The 25,836-nt window shown below is 23.9% G+C and overlaps 3 protein-coding genes across 4 annotated transcripts in view; all 3 read right to left on the bottom strand.

Moving 5' to 3' along the window:
• Positions 1-24,875, bottom strand: part of LOC122856937 (serine/threonine-protein phosphatase 4 regulatory subunit 1-like) — a 77,297-nt gene extending 52,422 nt beyond the window's left edge. Inside the window, exons 1-3 of one of the 2 annotated variants that reach the window (XM_044158855.1) lie at positions 23,938-24,875; positions 8,726-8,900; positions 8,591-8,635 (exon numbers count right to left, since the gene is read on the bottom strand). In XM_044158855.1, the coding sequence (XP_044014790.1) occupies positions 8,591-8,635; positions 8,726-8,750 (70 nt within the window). In that variant the 5' untranslated portion in view covers positions 8,751-8,900; positions 23,938-24,875. Of the gene's footprint in view, positions 1-8,590; positions 8,636-8,725; positions 8,901-23,937 lie in introns of those variants that run through there. The other variant, XM_044158856.1, reaches the window with a different exon arrangement.
• LOC122856939 (putative uncharacterized protein DDB_G0291812) lies at positions 9,217-15,860 on the bottom strand. Its single transcript, XM_044158859.1, has 4 exons — positions 15,128-15,860; positions 14,928-14,978; positions 11,147-11,281; positions 9,217-10,805 (listed from the first exon to the last, which is right to left on the bottom strand). Exons 1-4 carry the CDS (start codon positions 15,341-15,343, stop codon positions 9,525-9,527), a joined length of 1,683 nt encoding a protein of 560 aa, XP_044014794.1. The 5' UTR covers positions 15,344-15,860; the 3' UTR covers positions 9,217-9,524.
• Positions 15,945-21,836, bottom strand: LOC122856936 (uncharacterized protein MAL13P1.304-like). The gene is made up of 3 exons (XM_044158854.1): positions 21,664-21,836; positions 21,449-21,566; positions 15,945-21,379 (listed from the first exon to the last, which is right to left on the bottom strand). The coding sequence occupies exons 1-3, from the start codon at positions 21,710-21,712 to the stop codon at positions 16,099-16,101; spliced, it is 5,448 nt and encodes a 1,815-aa protein (XP_044014789.1). The 5' UTR covers positions 21,713-21,836; the 3' UTR covers positions 15,945-16,098.
• Positions 24,876-25,836: the final 961 nt, after the last annotated feature.

Here is a 25,836-nt window from a genome sequence, read left to right as displayed (position 1 = left end):
TATCAACAAAAAAAACAATATTTATTTTTGATTAAATAAATAAATAAAAAAAAGAATAATAATTTTATTATTTTGATTAAAGAGTAAGTATTACGGTGTCATTGCTCTACCACGCGGTCATTCATTGATTATGCACTGTAGTATGTATAATATGCAGGCGTGGCGCATTGACTTTTACGCTGAAATAACGTGAAGTATACATGATCCATGATTGCAACTACACATCATGTATATGTAAAAAAAACTTGTAATATTAAATTTCTTTTTTTTTCTTATTTATATATATATGAGTAAATTAAAAACTTTTCAAGAATAAAAAATTTAATATATGTAAACCTGTTAAACATGTTTGTACATATACAAAATACGTCAAAATGAATTGAGTGTATAGTTACTTTTATAAGGGTGACCCTGCGTGTTTTGTCGCAACATAATCCACCTACCCTACCCCCTATTATTTATTATAATAATCATAAAAATATTTTAAATAAAATATATATAAAATAATGTCGTAGAAAAATAAATAAATATGACACGCGATTTTTAACGATATATATAGACATATAAACTTGGAAAATATTAATTCAACAAACAGGGGTTGGAAAAAAAAAAAAAAAAAAAAAATATTCAAGGAAGGAACGTATTACCTGGTTGAGAATGCGGAAGTTGAGCTTAATCGATACATTATTTTTTTTTTTTATATATATATTGTCTATATGTATATTTTTTTACCCTCTTTTTTTTCCAGAAAAATTATCGTCAGGGAATGAAATTACGCTCGATAAGGGAACGTCAAAATGCGGGTTAAAAAAAAAAAAAAAAAAATTGTAAAAACTGTAACAAACTAATACATGATTTACATTTTTTTTTTATCAATTTCATAACTTGCTTTTTTTTTGTTTAAAAAATACAGTTATGAGAAAGTTTTTCTTTGCGCATTGTTTTCTTTTTTTTTTTTTTAATACATCAACCTGTTTATGAATTATAATTTTTTTTATCTGTTTAAAATTTTATCAACAAGTTTTGTTGAATGGATATATAAATGAAAAAAAAAAAAATTATATATATGACTAGTATAATAAATGGAGAAAGGTAGTCTACTTTGTACAATCTACGTCATCGTATAGACTGAGTTTATGAATAAACTTTTTACTAGTTTTTTTTTCTTCTTTTTTTTATTTTTTATTCAGCAAGAATTGAAATTTCCATCTCTTTTTATTAAGCCACACACATATAGACAAGCTTACTTGCATTCAAAAGAAGGTGAAATAAATGAAACCGTCGATGAAAGCTCTTCATTTTTTTTTTTTTTCGTTTTTTAAGTTTGACGAGAAAAAAAAAAAGCCACCAATCGTAAAAGTCTATGACTTATATACTACTAATAATACTACATAACGTACGTAAAAAATTTACCGACAATGAATTGTATGAAATTAAATAACATATATTAATATTTCAACATTTTTTTCTATTTATAAAATTACCTTAATATTACTTTTTTATTGAAAATATTCATTTCACGTTATATTAAATTTTCCTACGAGTTTTTTCTGAGCAAAATCTACAAATAATTTCAACCGAGACTTGAAATTAAAAACGAAATTATTTTAAAAACACTTGGTATCATTGAAATTAAATTTCTTTGAAATAAGAATACCAATTTTTATATATAGAAAAAACTCCTCAATCTTATTTTCATATTTATTTTTAAATAAATGATTGAATTTTTTTTTGTTGAAATTTAATAATAAATATAGTCATGTCTTTGTATATTTCTATATTTGGATTTTTATATAAATAGCATCAATTTAAATTGTCATAAAGAACAATTACTTAAGACACATTATGACGAACAATTGAAATAATTAGTACTTAAAAATAACATAATGTAAAAAGACAAAAATAAATTCAATTTCTCAACAAAATATACAAGTATTTTTCCAGTAAATTTTTTTTATGTAGAAATATTATATTAAAATGTGTCATTAAATTATTGTAAGTTTAATAATAAATATATATTGTTGTTCATTAAGATAATTTTTTTATTTTAAAATAGCGTGCGACACACTGTTTAAGAATGTCATGACAAACTGGACAATTTTAATTATTTTATCATGAACTTCAATAGATCAAACTATTTAAATTATTTTACTTATATAATATTTAATTTACTTAATTTCTTGTTTAATTTTCATTCAATTTATTTTGTTAATTTTAATATTTATCAATTTATCTTGTTGAAATAATTTTTTTTAAGTAAGTTAATAATTAAGTTTTTAAGTCCCCTCCTAAATACTTTTGTTTATTGACAATATAAAAAATCAAAAAAAAAAATAAATAAAACAAGAAAATTCTTTGGTCAATATCTAAAAGAGATTGGAGCTTTTTTTTTTTTTTTTTCCTTACCAATTGGAGGGTGGTAAAGTGGTGTTAGTTTGAAAGGGGTGAGTTGAGTGGCACAGTGGCCTTGTACAAGCACGCGTTACACCGGAAAATTAACTCAATTTTCTTTTATTATTATTTATTTTTTTTTTTCTATATTTATTTATTTCACTCGTCTGTTGATGATGCTGTTAAAAGCAGCAGCTTGTTAATAAAATTTCTTTGTTAAATAGGGTGCCAAGTCGACCTCAAAATATTAAAGACAAAACACATTTTTTTTTTTTTCTTTTAATTGTCATTGAGATGAATAAACAAACAAAAAAATAAATTAAATTGGTAACTTTAATGGCAAATATTTTTTACTACCATATAAAGAATAACTAAATGAACAAAAAAAAATGTTAAATAAATCAATCAATTGGAATAAATTACAGTACAAGTTAAAAGATGGCTTGAAAATATTTTAAACATAAACTTGTATAAATGTGTGTACATTCGAAAAGTCCCATGAGGGTGATATAGGAATGTAACAGATTAACAAAAAACAAAAAAAAAATAATAATAATAAAAATAACCAGTGGTGTTCTTGAGGTAGGATGTCCTTATTTGTCGACCGGTTCGAACTAACGCCATGGCGTCTCTTTAAGTTAAACAAAAAATTTCAAAAAAATGAGAAAAAAAAAAAAACCGAGCTTGTATCTCCATGGATATTTAAAAAATATTCAACTGAATTTAAAACTTTGACAATAAATATTAATGAAAAAAAAAAAAAAAAATTATTTATCATAAAAAATTGTTATTTGAATAAATATATTTTTAAATTAAATTTAAAAATTCAATTTTTCTTTGTTTTTCTATATATATTTTTTATAAAAAAATTTTCATAGTAAAAATCATTGAAGCTCGTTAGTCACACTTGTAATCTTTTATGAATGGATACGCCTTCTTTTAGCGCCAGGGTATATATATATGCATCACGAGCAATCGTACTATACTATCCACTATCACAACTTGCTAAAAATTTCACATACATATACACAAACTGACGCAATTTTGAGATGTTTATACAGAGACACACACACACATTCCAACATTGTCATTACTGTCTTATGCACGTTTGTGTGTGGGGTGGTGTCACTGCCCCCGACATTTCTTCCTCACCCGCATCTCTTCAGCTGGGTGAGGACATCCACCACCTCCACCATCATCATCATCATCATCATCATCAACAATTCACTACCCACTTGATGCAATGACTGAGGGAGAAAAAAAGGGGGTTGCTTTCGAGTGCAGACACAACCACTGTGCTCTTACTACTCCAACTAACCCAACGCACAAATTAAAAAATAAGAAAAAAAAAAAAAAAACTTATAAGCGCGGGAATATAAACCTAAATCGATTTATATTTTTATAATAACAATAACCTAGAATAATATTACACAAAATTGACCAACTGTAAAAATTAATTTAAATAATCTAGTTGAGGAAAAAAAATGGGAAATTTTAAAATGGTCAAAAGGGGGTAGAGGGTGGATTTTAACTATTTTTAATTTTTTTGTCTATGATGGGGTTGAGCCATCCTCGTAATTTTTTTTTTATTAAATTGTTTAGGATGTAAGCTAGTTTAGAGGAAAAAATTACAATTTTTGAAATGGTCAAAAAGGGGTAAGGGGTGGATTTTTAATGTTTTTATTTTTTTTAACTATGATGGGGTTGAGCTATCCTAGTAATTTTTTTTCCTAAACTAGCTTGGATCTTAGACAACTTAATAAAAAAAAAACTACGAGGATGGCTCAACCCCATCATAGACAAAAAAAAATAAATACACTTAAAATCGACCCCTACCCTCTTTTGACCATTTCAAAAATTATAATTTTTTTTTCTAAATTAGCTTAGATCCTAAACAATTTAATAAAAAAAAAATTACAAGGATGGCTCAACCCCATCATAGTTAAAAAAATTAAAAACCAGTAGTCGTCGTAAAATCGTATAAATTCACCCTCTACCCCCTTTTGACCATTTCAAAAATTATAATTTTTTTTTCTCAATTAGCTTAGGTCATAGACAATTTAATAAAAAAAAAATTATGTGGATAGCTCAACTCTATCATAGTTAAAAAAATTATTTAGCCAACAACCCCTGAATTTGTTCTCTTTAAATACGATGTAACTTATTCCAGAGGGTTGTTTTTTTATATCTGTGACTTCTTTGGGGTATATTAATACTTAATTTATAATTTCTAATAAATTTTATTAAATTTCATATTATTTTTAATTACTTATTTATGTTGAGACCTTGGAACCCGAATCATCCCTGGATCAGGAGATTCGAGACGCTAACTTAGACGCTAATTTCAGCGCCATGTTTTTTCATTTAAATTAAAATAATTAGACGATGTGTATTATAAAAATTTATTATTTAAACAATTGCAAGATGAAAATATAAATGAAAAAAAAATTAAATAAAACAAGTCTTTAAATAATATATTTAAAATTGGATATTTATCATTCTCATATCGTCGAGAGAAAGGGCTTTATATATAATTTTGTTGAGGATGCCGCTGTTGATGTTCATAAGATTTTGGGGCCCCAGGTCTCTAAACTCTAACGAGTGACGCATACAAATACAAAAAACGTGCGAGTGAAATAACACATATAACTGTAGCAATATTAAAACAAGGATAAAAAGTGCATGGAATGCGATGCAACTTATTATTTTATAATGTATATTATACGCGTCTTTAAAAATTCCAAGAATTTGAAAAATAAAATATAAAAATTATATATCAAAGTATATATACGCATTTTAATACTAATCAGAGCGTAAATTATTATAAATTCGATAAATAAAAAAAAATAGATATTTAATTATACATTTTTACGATGAAAAATCATTAGAAGCATAAATAAAAAAAAAAAAAAAATCAACTAATACGTGGCTTTTATGTAAATTATTATTTTCGTTCTCCAATGATGTAATTGTTTAAAATATTTTTTAAATATATAGACATCACCAGATGGCAGCACTATTTAGCACCAAAAGCCCTAAATATTGCCACCATAAAAAAATTAAAATAAAAAATTTAAATTAATATTTCATATACTGCTAATAATATATTAAAATTTATGACATTTCGTTTATTGATACAACATGTTTGACCATGTGTATAGATTCAAGTTTTTTTATATATAAAAAAAAAAAAAAAAAAAACAGTAAAAACGAATGAAAAAAAAGGTAATTAAATTTATAAAATTACGAAATATAAATTGGCTGATTTATTGAAAATTTATAATATCATTTGTAGCAGAATTAAAACTATTGGGATTTAAATTAATTTAATTAATACTAGTTTAAATAATAATAATGACAATCAAATTTTAAAGTAAATGACTCGACAATAATTGAAATAAAATTCCCAGCAACCACAAATAATAGAAAAACCATATTTTAGAAGGTCTTTCGTTGATAAAAGTATAATACTCCCCTCGAAACACTTGAATGTGAATTTAATGAGACGAATAAATCATTTAATGTAACATTACACACCGGAGAGTTGTTTTTTATTTGTTGCATCCAACAATTTTTTTTTCTTTTTTTATTTTCAAAACTTGAGTAAGAAAAAAAAAAAAAAAACTGCATAAAATATAACAAAACAAATCATGTTGATGGGGGTTGGAAAAAAAGAAAAAAAAAACTAAACTTAAATGAAATAAAAATTGAAAAAAAAACTAAAACGAAATCAAAAAAAAAAAAAAAAAAGAAACCGGTCTATTTTTGCAGAGGGGTGCATTTCGTTGCGATTATAAAAGCATCGAGCAGCCCCACATCGTCATGTCTAGACGGTGGGCCTCGTATCGAAAAAAAAGACCGCCAAACTGAAAAGGTGTACCCCCTTCTTCATATCCTTAAAGGGCAAGGAACTCTCGGGGCGAAATAAAGACAACACAAAAAAAAAAATCAAAAAAAGGACGAACACAAACGAAAAAAAAAAAAAAATTAAATAAAAGGGAGTACAAAATGATGATAATAACAATAATGAAGAAAAAAAAATTTAAAAAAAAAAAAAAAATGAAAGAACAAGAAAGTTGTACACATACATATTATAAAGAAACCGTTACGACAATGCAAAAAAATTGAAGTTTTGTATTGTACTAGATCTTGGTGTATTTTTATATTTGTATATTATTATTATTTTCTATTTTTAATAAAAAAGGGTTTAAAAGTATTAAAATCAATACTTAAAAAAAAAATAGATAAAGTCAAGACAAATAATAAATAATACTTGTTTAAAAGTACAATAATAGGGTGTGTAAAATCGAATGAAAAATAAATAGTAACCTTGACCGGTTCTGACAGTTAAGGGTTGAACGATCGAAATAATTCATTCTGTTTTATTTTATCACTACAGTTTTTATTTAAAAAAAAAAAAACACATGTCTTTTAACGAAACTCTTTGAATGATCAATAATTATATCTAATTTTTATTTTTTTTAAACAAAATAAGTAAATAAATCAATTGATTATTTTTGATAAACTAGATGATGAAAACTAAATAAAAAGATCAATACAAGGAAGGAAGTTAAATCAGGAAGTTGTGATGCTTGTGTATATGTCACGTGTCTTTACGTCATGATGAACGATGCATATTATACCTAACACGAATGCTACATTACTCACGCGAAATTCATTCAACCTAAATTACTCACGCAAACATAATTTTTCATTTTATTTTTATCAAAAAAAAATTTGTGTACCATTTTTGGAGTAATATTTTCTTTTAAATCAATGATAATTTTTCACGTTAAAGTATTAGTCAATTTTGGGGGATAAAAATTTTTGCTAATGAAAAAAAAATATTTCTATTCAAAGTCAGATAAATGTAACGAGAATTTGCTAATTATTAATAATGATATTTACATTGTTTATAAATGAGAAATTTAAAATTTTTATACGAATATAACGCTCGACAGAGGGCACCATCAAATAGACTCTAGTTTGGAGCAGTTTGAAGATGCGAGATTAAGAAGCTTGATAGGCAAAATGCTTCGTTTTTTTTTTTTTTACTCTTTTTATTTTTTATATATTATATTATATATAAAATATGTATTTTAATATTTCTCAAAAATTGGACTAGGTGACGCCACTAACCGGGTTAAAATTCATCAAATTTTGTGTTATTTATTTTAATCAATAAATTGATAATTGATTGATTAATATTGTTCAAAATAATAAGCTCATTGTTGTAAAAATAATAATTAAACAAAACAAAAATAAAAAGGGATAAATATAAAAAACTAATTAACAAAAAAAGTCGGTTTTTAATAAAAAAAAAACAAAGCAGTTTATCAATCTCCTGGTCAATTAAAATTATTTCCAGCAAAATGCGACTCAACAACTGCAAAATATAATACTCAAAAATACTCAAAATAAAAATAAAAAAAGAACGAAGCCATAGAAACTTCCAAAATGAACATAAAGAGATCCAGACGTCGAAGGTCAGGAATCTGGTGGCCAATGCCTTCTTCAATTCATCTTAAATTTTTTTTTTCTTTTTTTTTAATTCTCACAACATCTTGTTTTCTGACTGGTTTTCGCTTTCTTTTTTATTATTATTATTTTTTTTTAACAACTCGAAAAAGACGTAAACACGACAGTAGCGCCAACTGACGGAAAATACATTTTGCACACACACAAAAAGATGCAAACTTGATTGGCCAAAAAAAAAAAGAAAAAAAAAAAATAATAATCACCATCCCGAAAACATAATAATTTTTTGTTAATTAATGCTTGTATTAGAATGATTTAAAAAATGAAAATTAAGACAAATGATTGTTGATAATAATTAAGTAAAAAAAAAATAATTGTTCATAACCTAACACACCGAGTCGTAGGTCGCGGTTGTGGGGACAACAACCCCGCACGCCGTCAATACACTCATCACAAACAAAAAAAAATTACACATTATCAAAATTGTGTTGTCTGATGCATTGTATATTTACGCGTGTATTTGACATATGTAAAAGTACATTTATATTAAATTAAAATTACCTCTATATCTCTCTTGTTAATGTATGTGTATATAACAAGAGAGAGAGAGAGAGAAAATAAAATTGGGGGCGCTACGATGTCCAACCCCGCCGTAAACACAACGACAATTTTGCAATTTTTCAATGTTTATATAAATTAATAATTGATTTATGTTACTCACGTTCATCTGTATCCTCGACGTCCTCATTCTGGAGGTAGGATATATCTGAAACCCACAAAACACCACGAGTTAAAGGTAATAAATCCCTCGTGTTTTACGCAAGTATTTGTCCCATCTACGGAACACTTCACTCACCCGCCATCTTGTAACAAACTGTCATGACATCTTGTGTCTATTTTGCCAAATGAACAACCGCAGACATCTTTGTTTTTTTTTTTTTTTTATATTGATTGAATTGTTGTTATTATATTTTATAAAGGTGAATTTTCAAGCAATATGTCGGCGACAAAATGATTATTATCAAAACAAACTGAAAATAAACAAAAAAACAATTCATTAAAATATCATGGTAAAATTAAAAAATAATATTGTTAATTATTTATGACAAACTGCATTATAAACAACGTTATAATAATTATTAAAAATTATTTTTTTTAGATATACAAAGATGAAGTTGAACAAGCAACATCATCATCTTCTTATTTATAATTAAAAAATTACAAGATGAGATCTAGAAGACAAGATTTCAAATCAATTTATAAAAAAAAAATAGCTCATTTAAATAAACAATAAAACAATAATCATGTTTTAAAGGTAATAATAATAATTAATGATCTGTTCAACAATTAAACTTGTTGAAATAAAAACTTGATTTATTTATTTAATAATTAGCTTTAGGCAATTAATGCTAAAAAAAATAAAAAAAAAAAACATCACTAGCTGCATTAACAATATTTAATTACAATTCAATTAATATATAATTATTTTAACATATATATTTTAAGCATTACATTATATGTATGTTTAAATTTTTTTTTTAATTTTAATTAACGATTATAATATCATTGTATTATTATTATAATAATTTTAATAATAAATACTGCCTTCCTGATTTAATGATTGTCAATATTATCATTGAAATTAATATTGAAAATTACACCCATACACTACGTTGTTCAACTTTAGCTCTATTATTATTATTACTATTATTATTAATATATTCATTTTTATAATTTTTAATTTTTAATTGTAAATCAATTGTATTTGATGGCCATTTTATATTTTTATCAATTGGTACATCAGGTAAACCAATTTCAGTATGTAAACCAGGACTATTATTTATTGGTAACATTGTTGTTGATGTTGTTGTTGTTGTTGCTGTTGTAACTGGTATACCAACATCTTGAAAACTATTCATTGATGAAAAACCACTTTCATCATCAGCACTATTATTATTATTATTATTATTAACAATACTTGATGATGCTTTATCATCTCTTAATATTGATAATTCATTATCATTTATTGTTGCTGTTTTATTAATTTGTAAACGTATATTTGTTGAACAATTACCATTAAATAATTTTTTTGATATATTTTTATTATTTTTAATAATATTATTATTATATTTTTTATTATTTTCATCTGAAATAATAAATGTATCATTTATTTGTTTAAATGAATAATCATCATCAATAAATGAACCATCATTTGTACTTAATGAATTAATTCTTTTGCTATTGTTATTGTTGTTATCATTAATATCTTTTTTATTATTAGCTGTTGTTGTTATTGTTGTTGAATCTTTTTCATTAATTGATAATGATGATGTTGATGATGCTGATGATAATGTTGATGAAAATGGTGATGATGATATTGTTGTTAATAATGATTCAATTGTTCTCATTAATCTAAATGATTCTTGTGATAATTTATTTGGTGGCACATAATCATCATTTTCTTCATTTATTTCATTATTAATATTATTATTTTTACGTCTTTTAACAATATCATCATCTGTCTTATTTAAATCAATTTTTTTTATTATTTTATTATTGTTATTTTTAGCTTTTGGTGTTGAACAATTTAATGATGTATCATTTTTTCTAAGTACAGACCATGTAAAATCACGAATACCAGAATAACTATTATGTGTTGTTGTTGTTGTTGATGCTGATGATGATGATGATGACGATGATGATGATATTTGTGTTATTGATTTTGCTCTTGTAAATTTTGTATTTGTTATTGTTGATGATGTTATTAATTCTGGTTCATCAGCATATATACTTAAATTTTGACTATTACGTGATGTTTTATTTTTACCAATTGGATTTGTACGTTCATGAATAATATCCAAACTTTTTTTTGCACGTTCAAGAAAATTTAACATTTGACGCATTAAAGATCTGTACATCTGTTGACTTGCTTCATTCTAAAAATAAATAATTAACATATAAATAACAATAAATTATATATATATTCTTAAAATGAAATTATGACATGGATATAAGTAAAATATTTTTGAAAAGAGGTCAGTGTAATTTTTAAAATATAAATAATATATTAATAAAATAAATAGATACTAGTTTAAAATAGTTGTGGTTATTTAAGTACAACTATACTTGTTAAAATAAATAATAATATTAAATTAACTTTGGAATAACATGAGAGAGAGAGTTAATCAAAAAATTCCAGGATAATATTTAATTTATTATATGTATCTAAAATATATCCATGTTCTATGATAAATATTTAATTTAATTTGTTATATACCTGTTTCATTTGCCATGTGAGTGTATCAATTTGTGTTTGTAATAAAACATTATCAATAGCTTGTACACGAGGTGTTTGATTTGTCTGTAATAAACTCTGAAGTCGTTGATTTTCTTCATTTAAATCTTGGCATTGCTGCAATAAATAAATAATAAAAATTATTACTATTATTTATTTTTTATTTTTTAAACTTATATAATATTATTTCAATAATAAATTTATCCATAATAATCATTGCAATATATGTGTGTATAATATATACTTAAAAATAAAAAGATTAAAATTTAAAAATCATTGTACGTTCAAATGAACAAAGACACCTTTCACTTATTATATATTTAACAATATCTACACTTGTCTGTGTTTCTTGTTCATAAAAACATTGTACAACATCAAAAGCAATTATCTAAAAAAAATCAATAAAAAAAAAAATAAATATTCAAACTAACAAAGAGATAAATCATTAATACAATTAATACTATTTATTTAAAATTGAAAATTAAATTAAAAAAAAAAAAATTAAATAACAATTGTAAATTAAATCTGTAGTAATATTGTTGTAATTTCCATACAATGAAAATTAAATTTCTGGAGATGAGTTGCGTGATCTATCCGGTGATCGGTCAACAGATATACAAAAATCATGATGAAATAAATAATAATAAAATCAATATATATATTTAAATAAATAAAATTGATTGTGAAAAAAAAAAACTAATATATCAATTGACTTTTAAAATAATATTTTTCATTTTGAAATAAAAAAATAAAAAAAATCCAAATGGCAATGATTTGAAAGAAACAAATAATTAAGTAACAAATTTAAAAAAAAAATATATATATAATAATACTGTGCGTATCCCTTATATGTAAATTGATGGTATTGCACAGTGGTTTTTTAATTTTTTTAAATTTATTTTTTTGAGTTGTAGACATGACAAACGTCCGTCGCCCGCAAGCGGATGGGGTTCCACATGGTTGCTCACCCTCAACAAGTCCCACTGCGGATGAATACTATCATGACGTCATCTTATTGATACGGTCGATGCATACATTATCTAGCATACTAGACTAAAATATTTTAATTTTATTGTCAAACAAGTAATCACTATTTATTTATTGAAAGAAAAAAAACAAAATAAAGTAATTTATTTTTTCTATTTAATTTCAATCAAAAAATAGGTAAATATATTTGTAATAAAATTAATATTAATAAATATTTGTAAATTATATATTATTTAAATAAATAATTTACTTAAAATATTTATTAATAGATTTATACTGTGAATGAGATGATTGACAATGATGATAGAGACTATAAATGTATATACCACTGAATCTTGCTCCAGTTTGTTTAAAAATGAAAATAAAAAAATAAAAAAAAAAAAAAAAAAGAAATAAAAAAATTTAGATATATAAATTTAAAAGCGCTGAGCAACACAAAGTCTCAGCAAATTTATTTTCGGTGCATTCCAATGATTCTGAACGAGAAGAAATCCTTATGGCTTGTAAATATTTTCTAGTTAAATTGTACTGAGGCTCTTGAACCGTTGCTTGGTCAGATATACCAATATACATATACTATATACATTTATGGTATTTCATCTTGTTGGAATTCCGCGAAGATCTATAGTTGCGTATAAACTTTAAGATATGTCTACTATAAACATTCAGTCCATTACCCCCCATTTAAATCGAACAAATAAAAAAAAATTAGAAAAAAATTTCTATAAACAATTCAACAACTTTATACCTATAATTAAAAAAAAAAAATAATATTTGTTTTTTCATTATTCTAATATATATTATTTATATTTTTTTGTGTCTGTCTTTTTATTATTATAATATTAACATCCGGAATAATAACAACACGTTTCATCGCATGCTCCAGTTAACAGTTTTTTTTTTTTTTTTTTTTATATTTATTTTTCACTCAGCTAAAATAATATATAAAAATTTATATTTATAAAATTTTCGTTTTAAGAAGCTCTCTCATCATCATCATCATCTTAATTTAATTTAAAAAAAAAAAATAACAATTTTCCACCAAATGGATATATGGAAAATAAATTTCTAACACATTTTGACCTATTTTTATTTTATTTTTTTTTCCATCATGCATTATTCGTAATTTAATTTAATAAATGCATTGTCATGAATTTTAAAAATATATATATCATTTTTATCAGAAAAATAATTTTGACCGACTTTTTAAGAAATTTTTTCCAAGTAATATGAATAAGTTATTTGTTTATTATTCATTTATCTTGATGATATTAAATAATAATATTGTAATTCTTGCAATAAATATAACTGGTGTAAATAAGATATTTTTAAATATTAATGCATCAGTAGAGCTGGTGTCGAGTATCTTTAAAAGAATCTTGACTCAATTCACAAGCATATCATGATGGGAAAAAAAAAATTTAAAAAAAAAAAAAATTCTCGTTTGTTCTTCCCCTTTGGCTGATCAACTATTACCGTTGAAAATACTTTTTATCTTCCCACCTTATTTTATTTTTTTGTTATTATTCCTATTTGTAATTTTTTTTTTTCAACTTTAAATCAGCTATTTATCTTTTATTACAATGTGCAGGCAAAATATTATATGCAGGTATTTTCTCATTCACATCGACATCATCACTGATGCTTTCACCGGTTAACAAATAAATTAATATATATACTTTCGAGTTTAAATATTTTTTTAATCGAGACTTTAGTAATGCTTCGATGAACAACTTGATTTAAAAAAAAAAAAACAATGATAATTAAAAACAAAATCAAATAACGAATTTAATTAAACATAATAATAATAATTGAGATAAAAAAATATATAAAAATTAATTTATATATTTGTTGAGCTATTATAAATTAATGTTTTTATTTAAAAATAAGATTTTCTAAACTTTAAAATTAATTTTCATATATATTATCTTATTTTTTTCTATTTAAAAGATATTTGCAAATTTACAATAGATTAATTTCCAAGTGTTGAGAACTTTTGTAATATATTTTAAATTCTAAAAACCTTTTATTGTTCATAAAAACACCCACGATTATTTCAAGAACGAATGTATAATATTTCAAATGTCTCAGGTCAATATTCTACCAAACAATAAAACTTAAAGACTACAATTTTCTCATTATATATTTTTTAAAATAATTATTCTATAATTTGCTGTTTCTCTAATAATAATGATAGAAAATTAAAATAGTTTTTTTTTTTTTTTAAGTATTTTTTGTTTAACATAAAAATAAGTCAAAATGATAAAAATTAAATTTTGTTGTTAGTGTACAATGTTGATAACAATTATAGGAGGGGCTGAAGCGAACTTCCTGTCTAACAAAACTACCAACGATTGCCTTCACGATCCTTTCACTCGTTTTTGTATATACACACGCATAAAAATACACCTCTTTTATTATCAACTTGTCTTTTCAAATAAAAAAAAAAATTACCATAATGCTAGTGAAAAAGAAAAAAAAAAACAACCAATAACAACTGACAAATTTTAAAACGTGATGACAAAAAAAAAAAAAAAAGATTAATTTTATTGAGAATTTATTTATTGAAGTGATTCACGTTGACTAATGACTATTTTTATGAGAATAAAAAAAAATAATGTTGAATATACACCTGTTCCGGAAATCAGTATCCTTTTGTTAGTTTGATTATTTAATTTTTGAATAGACTACGTGACAGTATCACACTGTTATTTCGTTTATTATATTCATAAAAATTTTATAAAACTAAATTAATTTTTATTTATAATTTTATTACCTTACGTAGTTGATCAATCTCGTGATTTTTAGTTTCATCCATTGGCAGTGTCTAAACAAAAAAAAAAAAAAAAAGAAGAAAAAATAAAAAAACAAAATCAATATTTGCGAAATATATATAGACATAGACATTTGGGCAATCGAAAAAAAAAGGGTAGATAAAAAATATGCTCATTTTTTTAAATGAAAATTTTAACTTACCATTTTTGATGATGAAAATATATTAGAAATATTAGTTGATGTATTTTCAGTAGTATCAATTGAATAATTATTATTTTCAATTTTTATGTCATTATTATTAATGGTTTTTAAATCACGATAATTAACAACAATTGATTTGGCAAATGAACTTTTATACGGCAACACTTCACCACCAACAACATTAATATTTTTTTTATTAATAATATCCTCTTCCATTATGAAATATAATATTAAAAATATTTATTGAAAAATATTTTGAATGAAAATATTATCATTGATAAAATTTCTCTAGTTAATTTTATTTTTCTTTTACATTTTTAAATTTATATTGTTTTTTTTTTTCTTTTTTTGTAGACACTGTGATTATTATCAAATAAAATCACATTGTTAATTAATGATTTCTCATTTGGTGTGTGTAAATTGATGAGAAAATTAATTGATGTTACATGAGATTAAATGTTGCACGATATTTTGTTGTTGTTGCACTTGTTAATTTAATATTTATCAGGATAATAAAGAAAACCAAGTTCTTTAACGTTTTGTATCAAACTAAACCACAGTAATAGCAATAAATACCATCGACCAACAAACTCCCCTTCTTATTTCTTCAGTAAACTTTGTGTTATTACTATTACTACCTGCAGACAATGACACTATCGCGCATGCGTTTATTTTATACTTTGTACATATCAAAATTACCCATTATTATAGAATTATTTATTAACAAACTAGTTATTTAAATTATGATATAAAACTTTATCAACATTAAATCTTCTATAGGATAATTGATAAATAAATAAATAAAACCATTTAATCATTAAATTTATCAATAACAATATATTTAGTTTAAAAAAAAAAAAAAAAATATATATTTTCTCTTTTATAATTAATGATCTTAATCAAAATTTTTTCTAACAAGAAAATAATACAAATTAATTTATTTTAATAATATAATTGATCACAGTTTATATTTATGGCTTGTTGAATTTTTTATTTTCAATAATTGGTGAACGAAAATCCAATGATACTCTTGAACTTTTTGTAATATTTATTGGTGATAATGATGGTGCTGGACCATAATTTTTAAGTTTATCAATTCTATTTTTGATTGATTTTTTTTTAGCATCATCTTCTGGTGTATCACGAATTTTATTTATTGAAAATGTTGGTGTTGGACAATAAATTGGTGTTGTACCAGGTGTTTTTTTAGCAATTTCAATACGTATTTTATCAGCTGAATTTATAATATATTCTTGTGTATCATTAATTCTTTTAATAAATGCATCAAATTCATCACGTAAATGATTAATTTGACGTGAATTTTTACTAATAACAGTACGTTCAGTACAAAATGCAACTGGTATTGTACTACGATTTGTATTTCTACGCCATTGTAAATTTTTAATTAATAAAAATGAGCCAATATTTGATATTTCCGAATAACCATATGCAGATATACCTTGCCAAAATAATATTGATAAATAAGAATCAATATTATCATTATTTTTATATGCAATATTCATTGTTTCAAAATTTTTCATTCCATGTGGTGCTGGACCAATTGATACAACAATACCAATTGTATCAAATTCATTATATGCTGGTGAAAAATTAATTGATGATATTTCAGTTATTGGTGTAAAACAACGTATTGAAAAATTTATATTTTTATAATATTTATTATTTTTATCATATTCATGAATAGTCGTCCATCTATTTGATGTTAGCTGTAATTCTTTTGAATGCATACCACTTGCATTTGAATTTATAATTTCAATACAACTTGTTTCTTTTAATATTTCACTACATTCTTCAGCACTTGACCATATTGTCATAATACCATATGCAAAACCATCTGTTATTAATAATTTTAAACAAGGTGAAACATTTCTTGGTTCAATTTTACTATTATTATCTAAATTATTATTACTATTATTATTATTATTTGATTTTTTTAATTGATAAGCTAAACACATTGTATCAATTTTTGTTTGACATTCTTTTTCAAATTGAGCAACTGCTTTTTCTTCACATCTTGAATTTCTATATATTGTTTCACCATTTTTAAGTTTTTCTCTATATAATAATGGATATACACGTGCAATTGTTACAATAATTTTACCAATTAATCCACCATTTGATTTTATATCTTTTAAATTTAATGTCATTGGTCCTTTTTGTAATTGATAGCCTAATTTTGTATACCATTTAGCACGACGTGTTGAATTTGCTGATATTTTTAATCTAACATTATTTGATGCATCAAGTGGATATGTACCATCATCTAAATTTAGTAATTGACCACCATATATCATTAATTTTGTTCCAATTTTTATTCTATTAATATTAACATAATAATTAAGTGAACTATCAATTGTTGCAATAATTGAATACCAGCCATCAGTTAATTCTAATTCAGATATTGGTCTATTACTATCTGATACTCTTGATGTTGTAATAATACGTGATACACATAGTACCATTCTTCTTGTTGATACATCATCTTTTTCCATAATTTTTCTTATAGGTGATCTTTCAGAACGATCAATTTCACGATCATATCGATATTTTAATTGTCCCATGACATTTTGTGGTGTTAATGATCTTGTTAAGTTATTAAAATTTAATCTATCCATTGATGCAAGTTTCCATATAATCCATTTATAATGATTTTCAAACCATCCATTTGGTAATAAATTTGTATCAACACCTGGACTTGCTAAAAATGATCTTTTAAATTCATCTATACTTGCAATATTATCATCATTTGGTAATAAATATACACCGTCATTTAAATCAATACCAATCGTATTTTTTTTATCATTAAATTCAGTTAAATTAAATTTATAAGAAGATGCAGTTGTTGAATCAATTGTCAATACTTGTGTATCAATTTTATTTTCTTCAAGTTCACTTGGACTACGTTGTAATGGTAATTGTTTATTATTATCAGATAAATTTTCAAGTTTTATTTTATTATTTGTATTATTTAATTTTAATTTTAATAAATAACCAGGATTTGTTTTTTCACGAGTAATTTTTTTTTGTTTTATAATATTTTCTTGTTGTTTTATTTTCATGGATAATAATTCTTTATCAATTTTATTATTGCAAATTGTATGCTCGTCAAAAGAATATTGTGTATCAAAAACAAAATCATCTGGTATTGAATCATGATAATTTGGTGTTAGTGATGTTTTATGTATTTTTTCATTATTTTTAGTATCTGTTGTTGTTGTTGTTGATGATGATGATGATAAACATGCTGTTTTAGTATCATAATGATCATCTAAACTTGATGTCGAGTGTTTATCATCTTCTTCAAATGCTGCTGTTGCTGCTGATAATTCATCAGTCAATGTGTCATTTAATTCATTTGATTTATTTTTATTATTACTATCCAAACATATTGACTGACAATCATCTTGATCAGTTTCATCAAATAATTTACGAGCTTGAAGATCTGTTGACGTACCAAGACGTGATCTTTTACGTCCAAATGGAGTAATGTCATCAAGTGACATTTTTCTTTTTGCTGAATCACAAATTCCAGCAGATCTACTTTCAATTTTTTTCTTTAAATTTTTTATATCCAACAAACAACTTTCATCAAAACTATCTAAATCATCTTCATTAAATATTGATTTTGCTTTTAATAATACATTTTCAGATAAATTTATTGAGTTACCTTTGGCTGTTGTAAAACAAGAATTATTTGTTTGAAAACCAGTTGAAGTTGGTGTTGTTATATTTACATTTTTTATATCACTAAAATCTTCATTAAATTGTAGTTTTAATTTTGATGTTGCTCTTCCAAAACCACCACTGGTACTTGCTCTTGATAAATTTGATAATGGTAATTTTGTTTGATTAATTTTATCATCATTATCATTATTAAAATTTGCTTGTGCTTTTAATAAAGAATTTTTTGATGCACTTATTGTCTTGCCTCTACAAGTTGAAAAACCTGATGGTGTAGTTGATGTTTTTACAAATGACGTACTTTTTGGTGTATCATTCATTAGCCCTAAACTTTTAGTTTTACGATGAGATATAAAACCACCAGGAGTACGATTAACTAATGGATTTTTAAAACCACCTGAATTATTAATTGTTTTTTTTTCTAGCATTTTTAGAGAATCTTCTTCGGAAACATCATTAAATTGTTTTGCAGCAAGAGCCAATGCTTTTTCAGATATATTTACACTTTTACCATGACCCCAGGTGAATGTTGCTGCTGGAGAATTTGATACACTAAATGTTGAAAAGCCATTTGATGATCCACTTGGTGTTTGAAATTTATCTGAAGAAATATTTACATCAAATTTATTGTTGAATGGCTCATGAGCTTTTGCAGGAGTATCAATCATTGCAACTGTTTTTTTTTTATCATTATTATTTAAAGAAGATGTTTCAAATGTAGATAGTTGTATTGGTTGAGCCATCAAGGCTACAACATCAGGTACTTTGTTAACTGGTTCATTTGATATTTTATCAATTTTAGATTTATTAAAATTTTCTTGATGAGCAAATACTGCTGCAATACCAGCTTGATTTAAATTATCTTCAGCCTTATTTATTCCAACATTTTTACTAAGCAATGAATCAGCTCTTGTCAATGTTGTCTTATAAATTATTAATTCTTTTCCAGCAGCAGTTTTAAATTCACTATTCATTTTAATATCTTCATCATCTTTATTACTATAATTAATTGATGGTGATTTAAAATTATCAGTTATATTTAATGATAAATTTGGTTGTGAATTTTTATAAATAAGTTTATCAATATTATATTCATATGTCATCAATGACCAGGCATCATTAACTCTATTTAAATCAACTAATAATTCTTTTTTTGTATGTGCATTTATAAATTCAGATTTAATACGAATAGCAATTGGTGGAAGTAAAATTGGCTCATCAATTGGTTGTGGCTCTAAATAAATTCTATTTTTGATATTTGATTTTTCAGATATTTTGTCAACATAAGATTCATAATGTAATCTTATTTTTTCAGCAATATCACTGCTAGCTTCTTTTTCACATTTTAAAAATCCATTAAAATCATTTTTTTGTGTTACAACTGGTTCATCACTGGTATCAATTTTTTCACATTCCATTAATTCATTTAATTCATCATTTTCTTGTGTTACAACTGGTTCATCATTACCATCAACTTTTTCACATTTCATTAACTTATTTAATTTATTTTCTTCTGTTACAACTGGTTCATCACTGGTATCAACTTTTTCACATTCCATTAATTCATTAAAACAATTTTCTTGTGATTCTTTAACTGGTTCATCATCACTAGAAATTTTTTCACAGCTTAAAACATCATTAAAATCATTTTTTTGTAATAAAATTGTATCATCAAAATTATCTTGTTTATCAAATTGAAATAAACGTTCAAATTTTAATAATAAATTTTGACTTTTAGATTGATCTTCTTTAGTGAATCCAAGAAAATCATCATCAATAGATTTATTAATTTTTTCTAGACTTTGATATGTATCCCAAGTTGAAAATGTTACATTTGAAATATCATCATGATATTCTTCGTCATTTAAAAATGATGCTTCTTTATTAACATCTTGACATATTTTTGTAAATGATACGTATTCTTGTGGTTCATTTGATTTTTTTAAAACTATTAAATTTTTTTTATTAGTTTTACAATGTATTTTATCAGCTGTATCAAGAGCTTTTAAATTATTAACAAATATATCATTACATATATCATTTGAATGATCAATAGAACTTTTATTATTTGAATTAAAACATGTACTTGAATTACGTAAATCTTCATATTTTTTAATTAAATTATCAATTTCAGGTACTATATTATTGTCGTTATTAACATTTTCAACTTGTAAATTAATATTTATTTTTTTAGATGAATTTTCTTTGTTAGAATTATTATCAGGTGCAATTGTATCATCATTAGTTGAATTTTTCATAATATCTTTATTAAATATTCGTCTTTTTGTGCGTCTTTTTGATTTTTTTGATGATACAACTGGTGATCCTGGAACCACTTCATCTTGTGCAATTGAAACTGGTGCATTTTTAGGTGTACATTGATGATAATCATCATCATTAGCTTTATCTATATTGTCAGAATCTTTTTTGTTATTTCTATCAGTCACTGGAGTTTCAAGATCACTGGTCCAGCCAGTCTGACTTTTTTCTTTTGTCATAAATGGAACAAGACTCAATGGAGTTTTTGGAATAACTGGTTTTCCAGGAGTTCTAAAAATCATAAAAATTAACAATTATATAATCTAAATAAATATACATAATATAAATAAATATATTTACTCAATATTATCCTCATCATGAAAAGGAAACACTGGACTAGCCAGTAAATAAGCAGTTTGTGTATTTAACTCGATGACATTAGGACTCAATTTATCATCTTTTCCTGAGCCATCATCATCTGTACAACATAAACAAAGTATCAAATTTATTATTTATTCTTTGATATATGTTGTTGAAAAATTATTAACATATTGAAAATTAAAACTTTTACTAACCTGAGAATAAATCTTCATTTTCAGATTCTCCTCCAGCAAAATCTTCCATTGATAAACTTAATTTTTCACCAAAATTTATTCAATAAATCAACACCAACAATGATTATTTGTGATAATTATTTCATGATAATTAATAAATACATGTGTTTATTATTTTTTTTCTTTTCTTTTTTGATGAAAACAATACTTTTTCTCTCTCTTTCTCTCAATAGGAGCTCTCTTTTTTCTTTACCTGGAACTCCAGATGAACGCCATCTGTTATTTTAACAGGGTCGACATCAAGTACAACCATCTTCTTATTAAAAAATCATATGCACCAAAATGGCTGAACATTATTTGAAAATTTACGAAATATTTTGACTAATCCGCATAACAAAAAATATATATGTAAAACGCACATGAAAAACTTGTTATTCAAATACACAAATTATTGAATCATTAATTAAAATGCATCATAAATTATATACTAACATATACAATGTATTATCATACATTATTAAATAAATTTTAATATCAAAAATATTAATCATAACTTGCTACCAATATTTAATTGAATTGTTATAAATAAAAAGAATATTAATGCAATTATAAATAAATAATAATTAACTACATTCCACGATAATCTATTTTAAATAACGTAAATGAAATCAATTTATACATTTTACAACAAATAACAAAAATATGGTTTACAAAATTTTATAAACAAATTCAATCATATTGAAATTACATTTATTGAATAAACAATAACTTGAATTCAAATAATATTTATAAATAAATTAATTGTTTGATGACATGTAATAAAAAGTTAATTAACAATTATTTTCAAGTTTATTATGAATGCTTAATTCATCAGCAAGTTTTTCAATAATTATTTTACAAATTCATTATTTTACTCATGTAATTGTTTATTAACAATTCCATGGTGTCTTTATGTTATGAATACATTTACAAAATCATGATTTAATTGATAATAACAATTTTATTTCACTGAAAATAATAGATTGTTTCAAATTGATTATTAACAATTGTATTTCGATAATAAATAATGATAATAATTTTTCATCATGAAAATAACATTTTTGTATTAATTTTGTACATTGATTTTACAAGAAGACAAAATTTATATGTTCTTAAATGGTTCATATTTTTAAACATCTTTCTTTTTGATTATTTTATTCATTATCAATAATTTGCACCTATAAAATGAATTTTACATCAATAATAACAAATAAATATTGTAATTGTAATATAACTATTTCTTATTTAAATAAATAAATATGATTAAATATATAAATTGTTCGACAATTATTGTCGTAATCCATCAATTTCTATTTTTAAAATTTTAAATACATTATTTCTGATAAGCTAAAAATTTAATCCAATACTTAATTATGGTGCCTTTTTATTTTATTGATATAATAGCTCCTGGAAATATTACTCGGCATTTTCATTATCATTGATGAGATGATCTTCTGAGACTCATAAAATAGTACTCAGCAATATTTCTATAGATCAATGATAAAAAATCAGCATTATTCATGCTAATATCAAGAAATACATAATAATATTTCCAGTAATTTCAAAATATAGAAATAAAGTATGATTCACATTTAACACATGACTCTAGAATTGTGTAAACATTTTTAGTAAAATAACTTTTTCATCATTATTAAATAATTCCATTAATAAATAAATTAACACATAATTAACATTTAGCAACATATTCGAGCACCTTTATCCACAAAATTAAATAAAATAATTTTCAAAAATTACATTAAATAATCAAATCAAAATTAATATTTCTTTCTATTTTATTCTATTATCAATAATTTTATTAATCCTCCAATTATCATTGATAACAACAATATGTATTAATTTGATATAAATATATACATTTAACATATTTTGACTAATCCGCATAACAAAAAATATTTACTTACCCAAAAAATAAATAAACGAATAAATAAAAAACTTGCACTGAATCTTCAAATGGCACATTTAAAAAAAAATAAAATATAATATTGCGCTTAAAGCAGCAAATTTCAATGGATTCAATGATAAACTACTTGGTGGTTCTATATACACTGATGTACATGATAACGATAACAATACGCGTGATCTAATTAATATCATAAAAATTGTATTATCACAAAATACATTGATCGTAGTAAAAAAAAAAAAGAATGACCTAAAGAATTTATTACGAGGTATCACAAAGTTTCAATCATAAATGCAATTATATCAATACAATTATTAATTAATTAAAAATCCTACCTTGTAAGCGGATGTTCATCTTCCCACGATGGTCATCAAATTGCTCAGGATACTGCATTCCATGAAGACTAGAGGATGATGGACTCCATGTAGTTCATGTGATGATTCCATCAGCAACATTAAGCACATTTAATGATCACAACACAACACAACACAACTATGGTCATACTTTTCATCACAACTTTTTTAAAAAACAATCTTTAAAAAATACTCTATCACCAACACCAATTTTACAGCACTTAATAAATTAATATAGTCTTTTTTTTCTTTGATCATATCAACTGAATACCATTGAGAAAAATAGATTACTTTGAATAAATACTTCTTATTGACTTGATAATAACTACTTAATATGCTCAATTATTATTTAAATATTATATTAAATATAATATTATTAAATAGTGTGTATTACTTGAAAATGTTTTATCAATTTCGAATGAAGATCTCACTGTTGACACTGATGAAATTTTTAGCATTCTTTTAGACAGAGGCACTGTGTTCTTAAAGCTCCACAGACCAACACATGCTTCTATTGTTAGCATCAACAGCGACTTATCAAAGGTATTTTTTGTAAACATTGATGAAGCCGAAAAACAACAACAAGTAAATGTTTACCAATAACAACAATAAATAGTTCATTAAAATGATGTTTGAAATTAATAGCACCAGCACCATGTCGTGTTGTTGATTTTTATGAGTAAAAGCAAGATAAAGTTTGCTGATATAAACATATTAGATAGCTCATGCAATGTTGAGATTTATACAAATTTAACATTTTGTGGATTCAATTGAAGTTGAAATGAAGCATGGTCGAAGATCTTTTCATTATCTGGGATTCATCATTGTTGAAGCATGTTATGTAGAGGGTCTCGAAGGTTTTTTTTTCATTTTATTTTGTTGTTGTATCTTTCTTTTTGTTTTTTTTTTTTTTTTGGCATCTGTAACATTAAATAATAAAAAATATTTAAATTTTTGTTGCTATTACCATAATTAATTATTTATTTATAATTTTACTATTGGTTATATGTATTATTTATTGTGTTATGAGATAAATGCTAATAATATTTTTGTTGTAAATGTCATGACATCTGTTCAGGTTTCATAACTTTTGACATATCAAAGAAAATCTGTAATTTTTTTACACAAAAATGTTCAATTAATGTTCTTTTATTATTTTATATAATAATATTGCATGTTTAACAATTATTTATTGTAAAAAATGTCACTTGACTTGCAACGACAAAGAAACCTAACCTCAAATTCGTTTTCGCATCATAATTAATTTATTATTTATAATTTCACTATTGTTTATACGTATTATTTGTTGACTGACAAAAACAAAGCTAACAATAATAAAAAATATTTACCTGCGGCCATTTTTCATCATAAAATTCCATGGTGTCTTTTTGTGACTCGGCCACTTTTTGACGTTTTAAACAATATCAATTTGTCACTAAAATACGTGACATCCAGCAATAATTATGCACTCAAATAGTAGCTAGCAAGTTAATGAATCGATTTATTATAAATAAACAATTTATTGTTGCAATTTATTGTTAAATATTTCACTATAAAACAGGAGCACGTCAACACGTAATATTTTTTTTTTTCCAACTGAAAATATTTTTTTTTATGAGAAAGTCATGAGAATTTTAGAAATTGACTGTCGCGCCGCCACATGACAGGAACATAAACTATTGTTCGTCGGTAACTTTGAAAATTTTTATTTTTTTTTTTAAATAATAATTTTTAATTGTTATAAACAATTAACTAAATAATAATAATAATTATTATTATTTACCTAATTGGTTTTGAAATACCCATGCTATTTAAACTTTGCGCCATATAAAAAGTACGCCATATTGGTTCACGGATACAAAGCCACCTAGCTGAAAAATT

Source organism: Aphidius gifuensis, linkage group LG5, assembly GCF_014905175.1.
Source record: "Aphidius gifuensis isolate YNYX2018 linkage group LG5, ASM1490517v1, whole genome shotgun sequence".
In the NCBI taxonomy this organism is placed as follows: Eukaryota; Metazoa; Arthropoda; class Insecta; order Hymenoptera; family Braconidae; genus Aphidius; species Aphidius gifuensis.
This window is presented reverse-complemented; position numbering and strand designations above follow the sequence as displayed.

Excerpts from the sequence above, each read along its gene's own strand:
- LOC122856939 (XM_044158859.1), bottom strand. The coding sequence starts at position 15,343 with ATGGAAGAGGATATTATTAATAAAAAAAATATTAATGTTGTTGGTGGT. Across the intron at positions 11,282-14,927 it reads AGATTGATCAACTACGTAAG|CAATGCCAAGATTTAAATGA; the intron begins GTAATAAAATTA and ends TATTTATTGCAG. Across the intron at positions 10,806-11,146 it reads TCACATGGCAAATGAAACAG|AATGAAGCAAGTCAACAGAT; the intron begins GTATATAACAAA and ends ATTTATTTTTAG.
- LOC122856936 (XM_044158854.1), bottom strand. The coding sequence starts at position 21,712 with ATGGAAGATTTTGCTGGAGGAGAATCTGAAAATGAAGATTTATTCTCA. Across the intron at positions 21,567-21,663 it reads AAATGAAGATTTATTCTCAG|ATGATGATGGCTCAGGAAAA; the intron begins GTTAGTAAAAGT and ends TATGTTGTACAG. Across the intron at positions 21,380-21,448 it reads CATGATGAGGATAATATTGA|AACTCCTGGAAAACCAGTTA; the intron begins GTAAATATATTT and ends TATGATTTTTAG.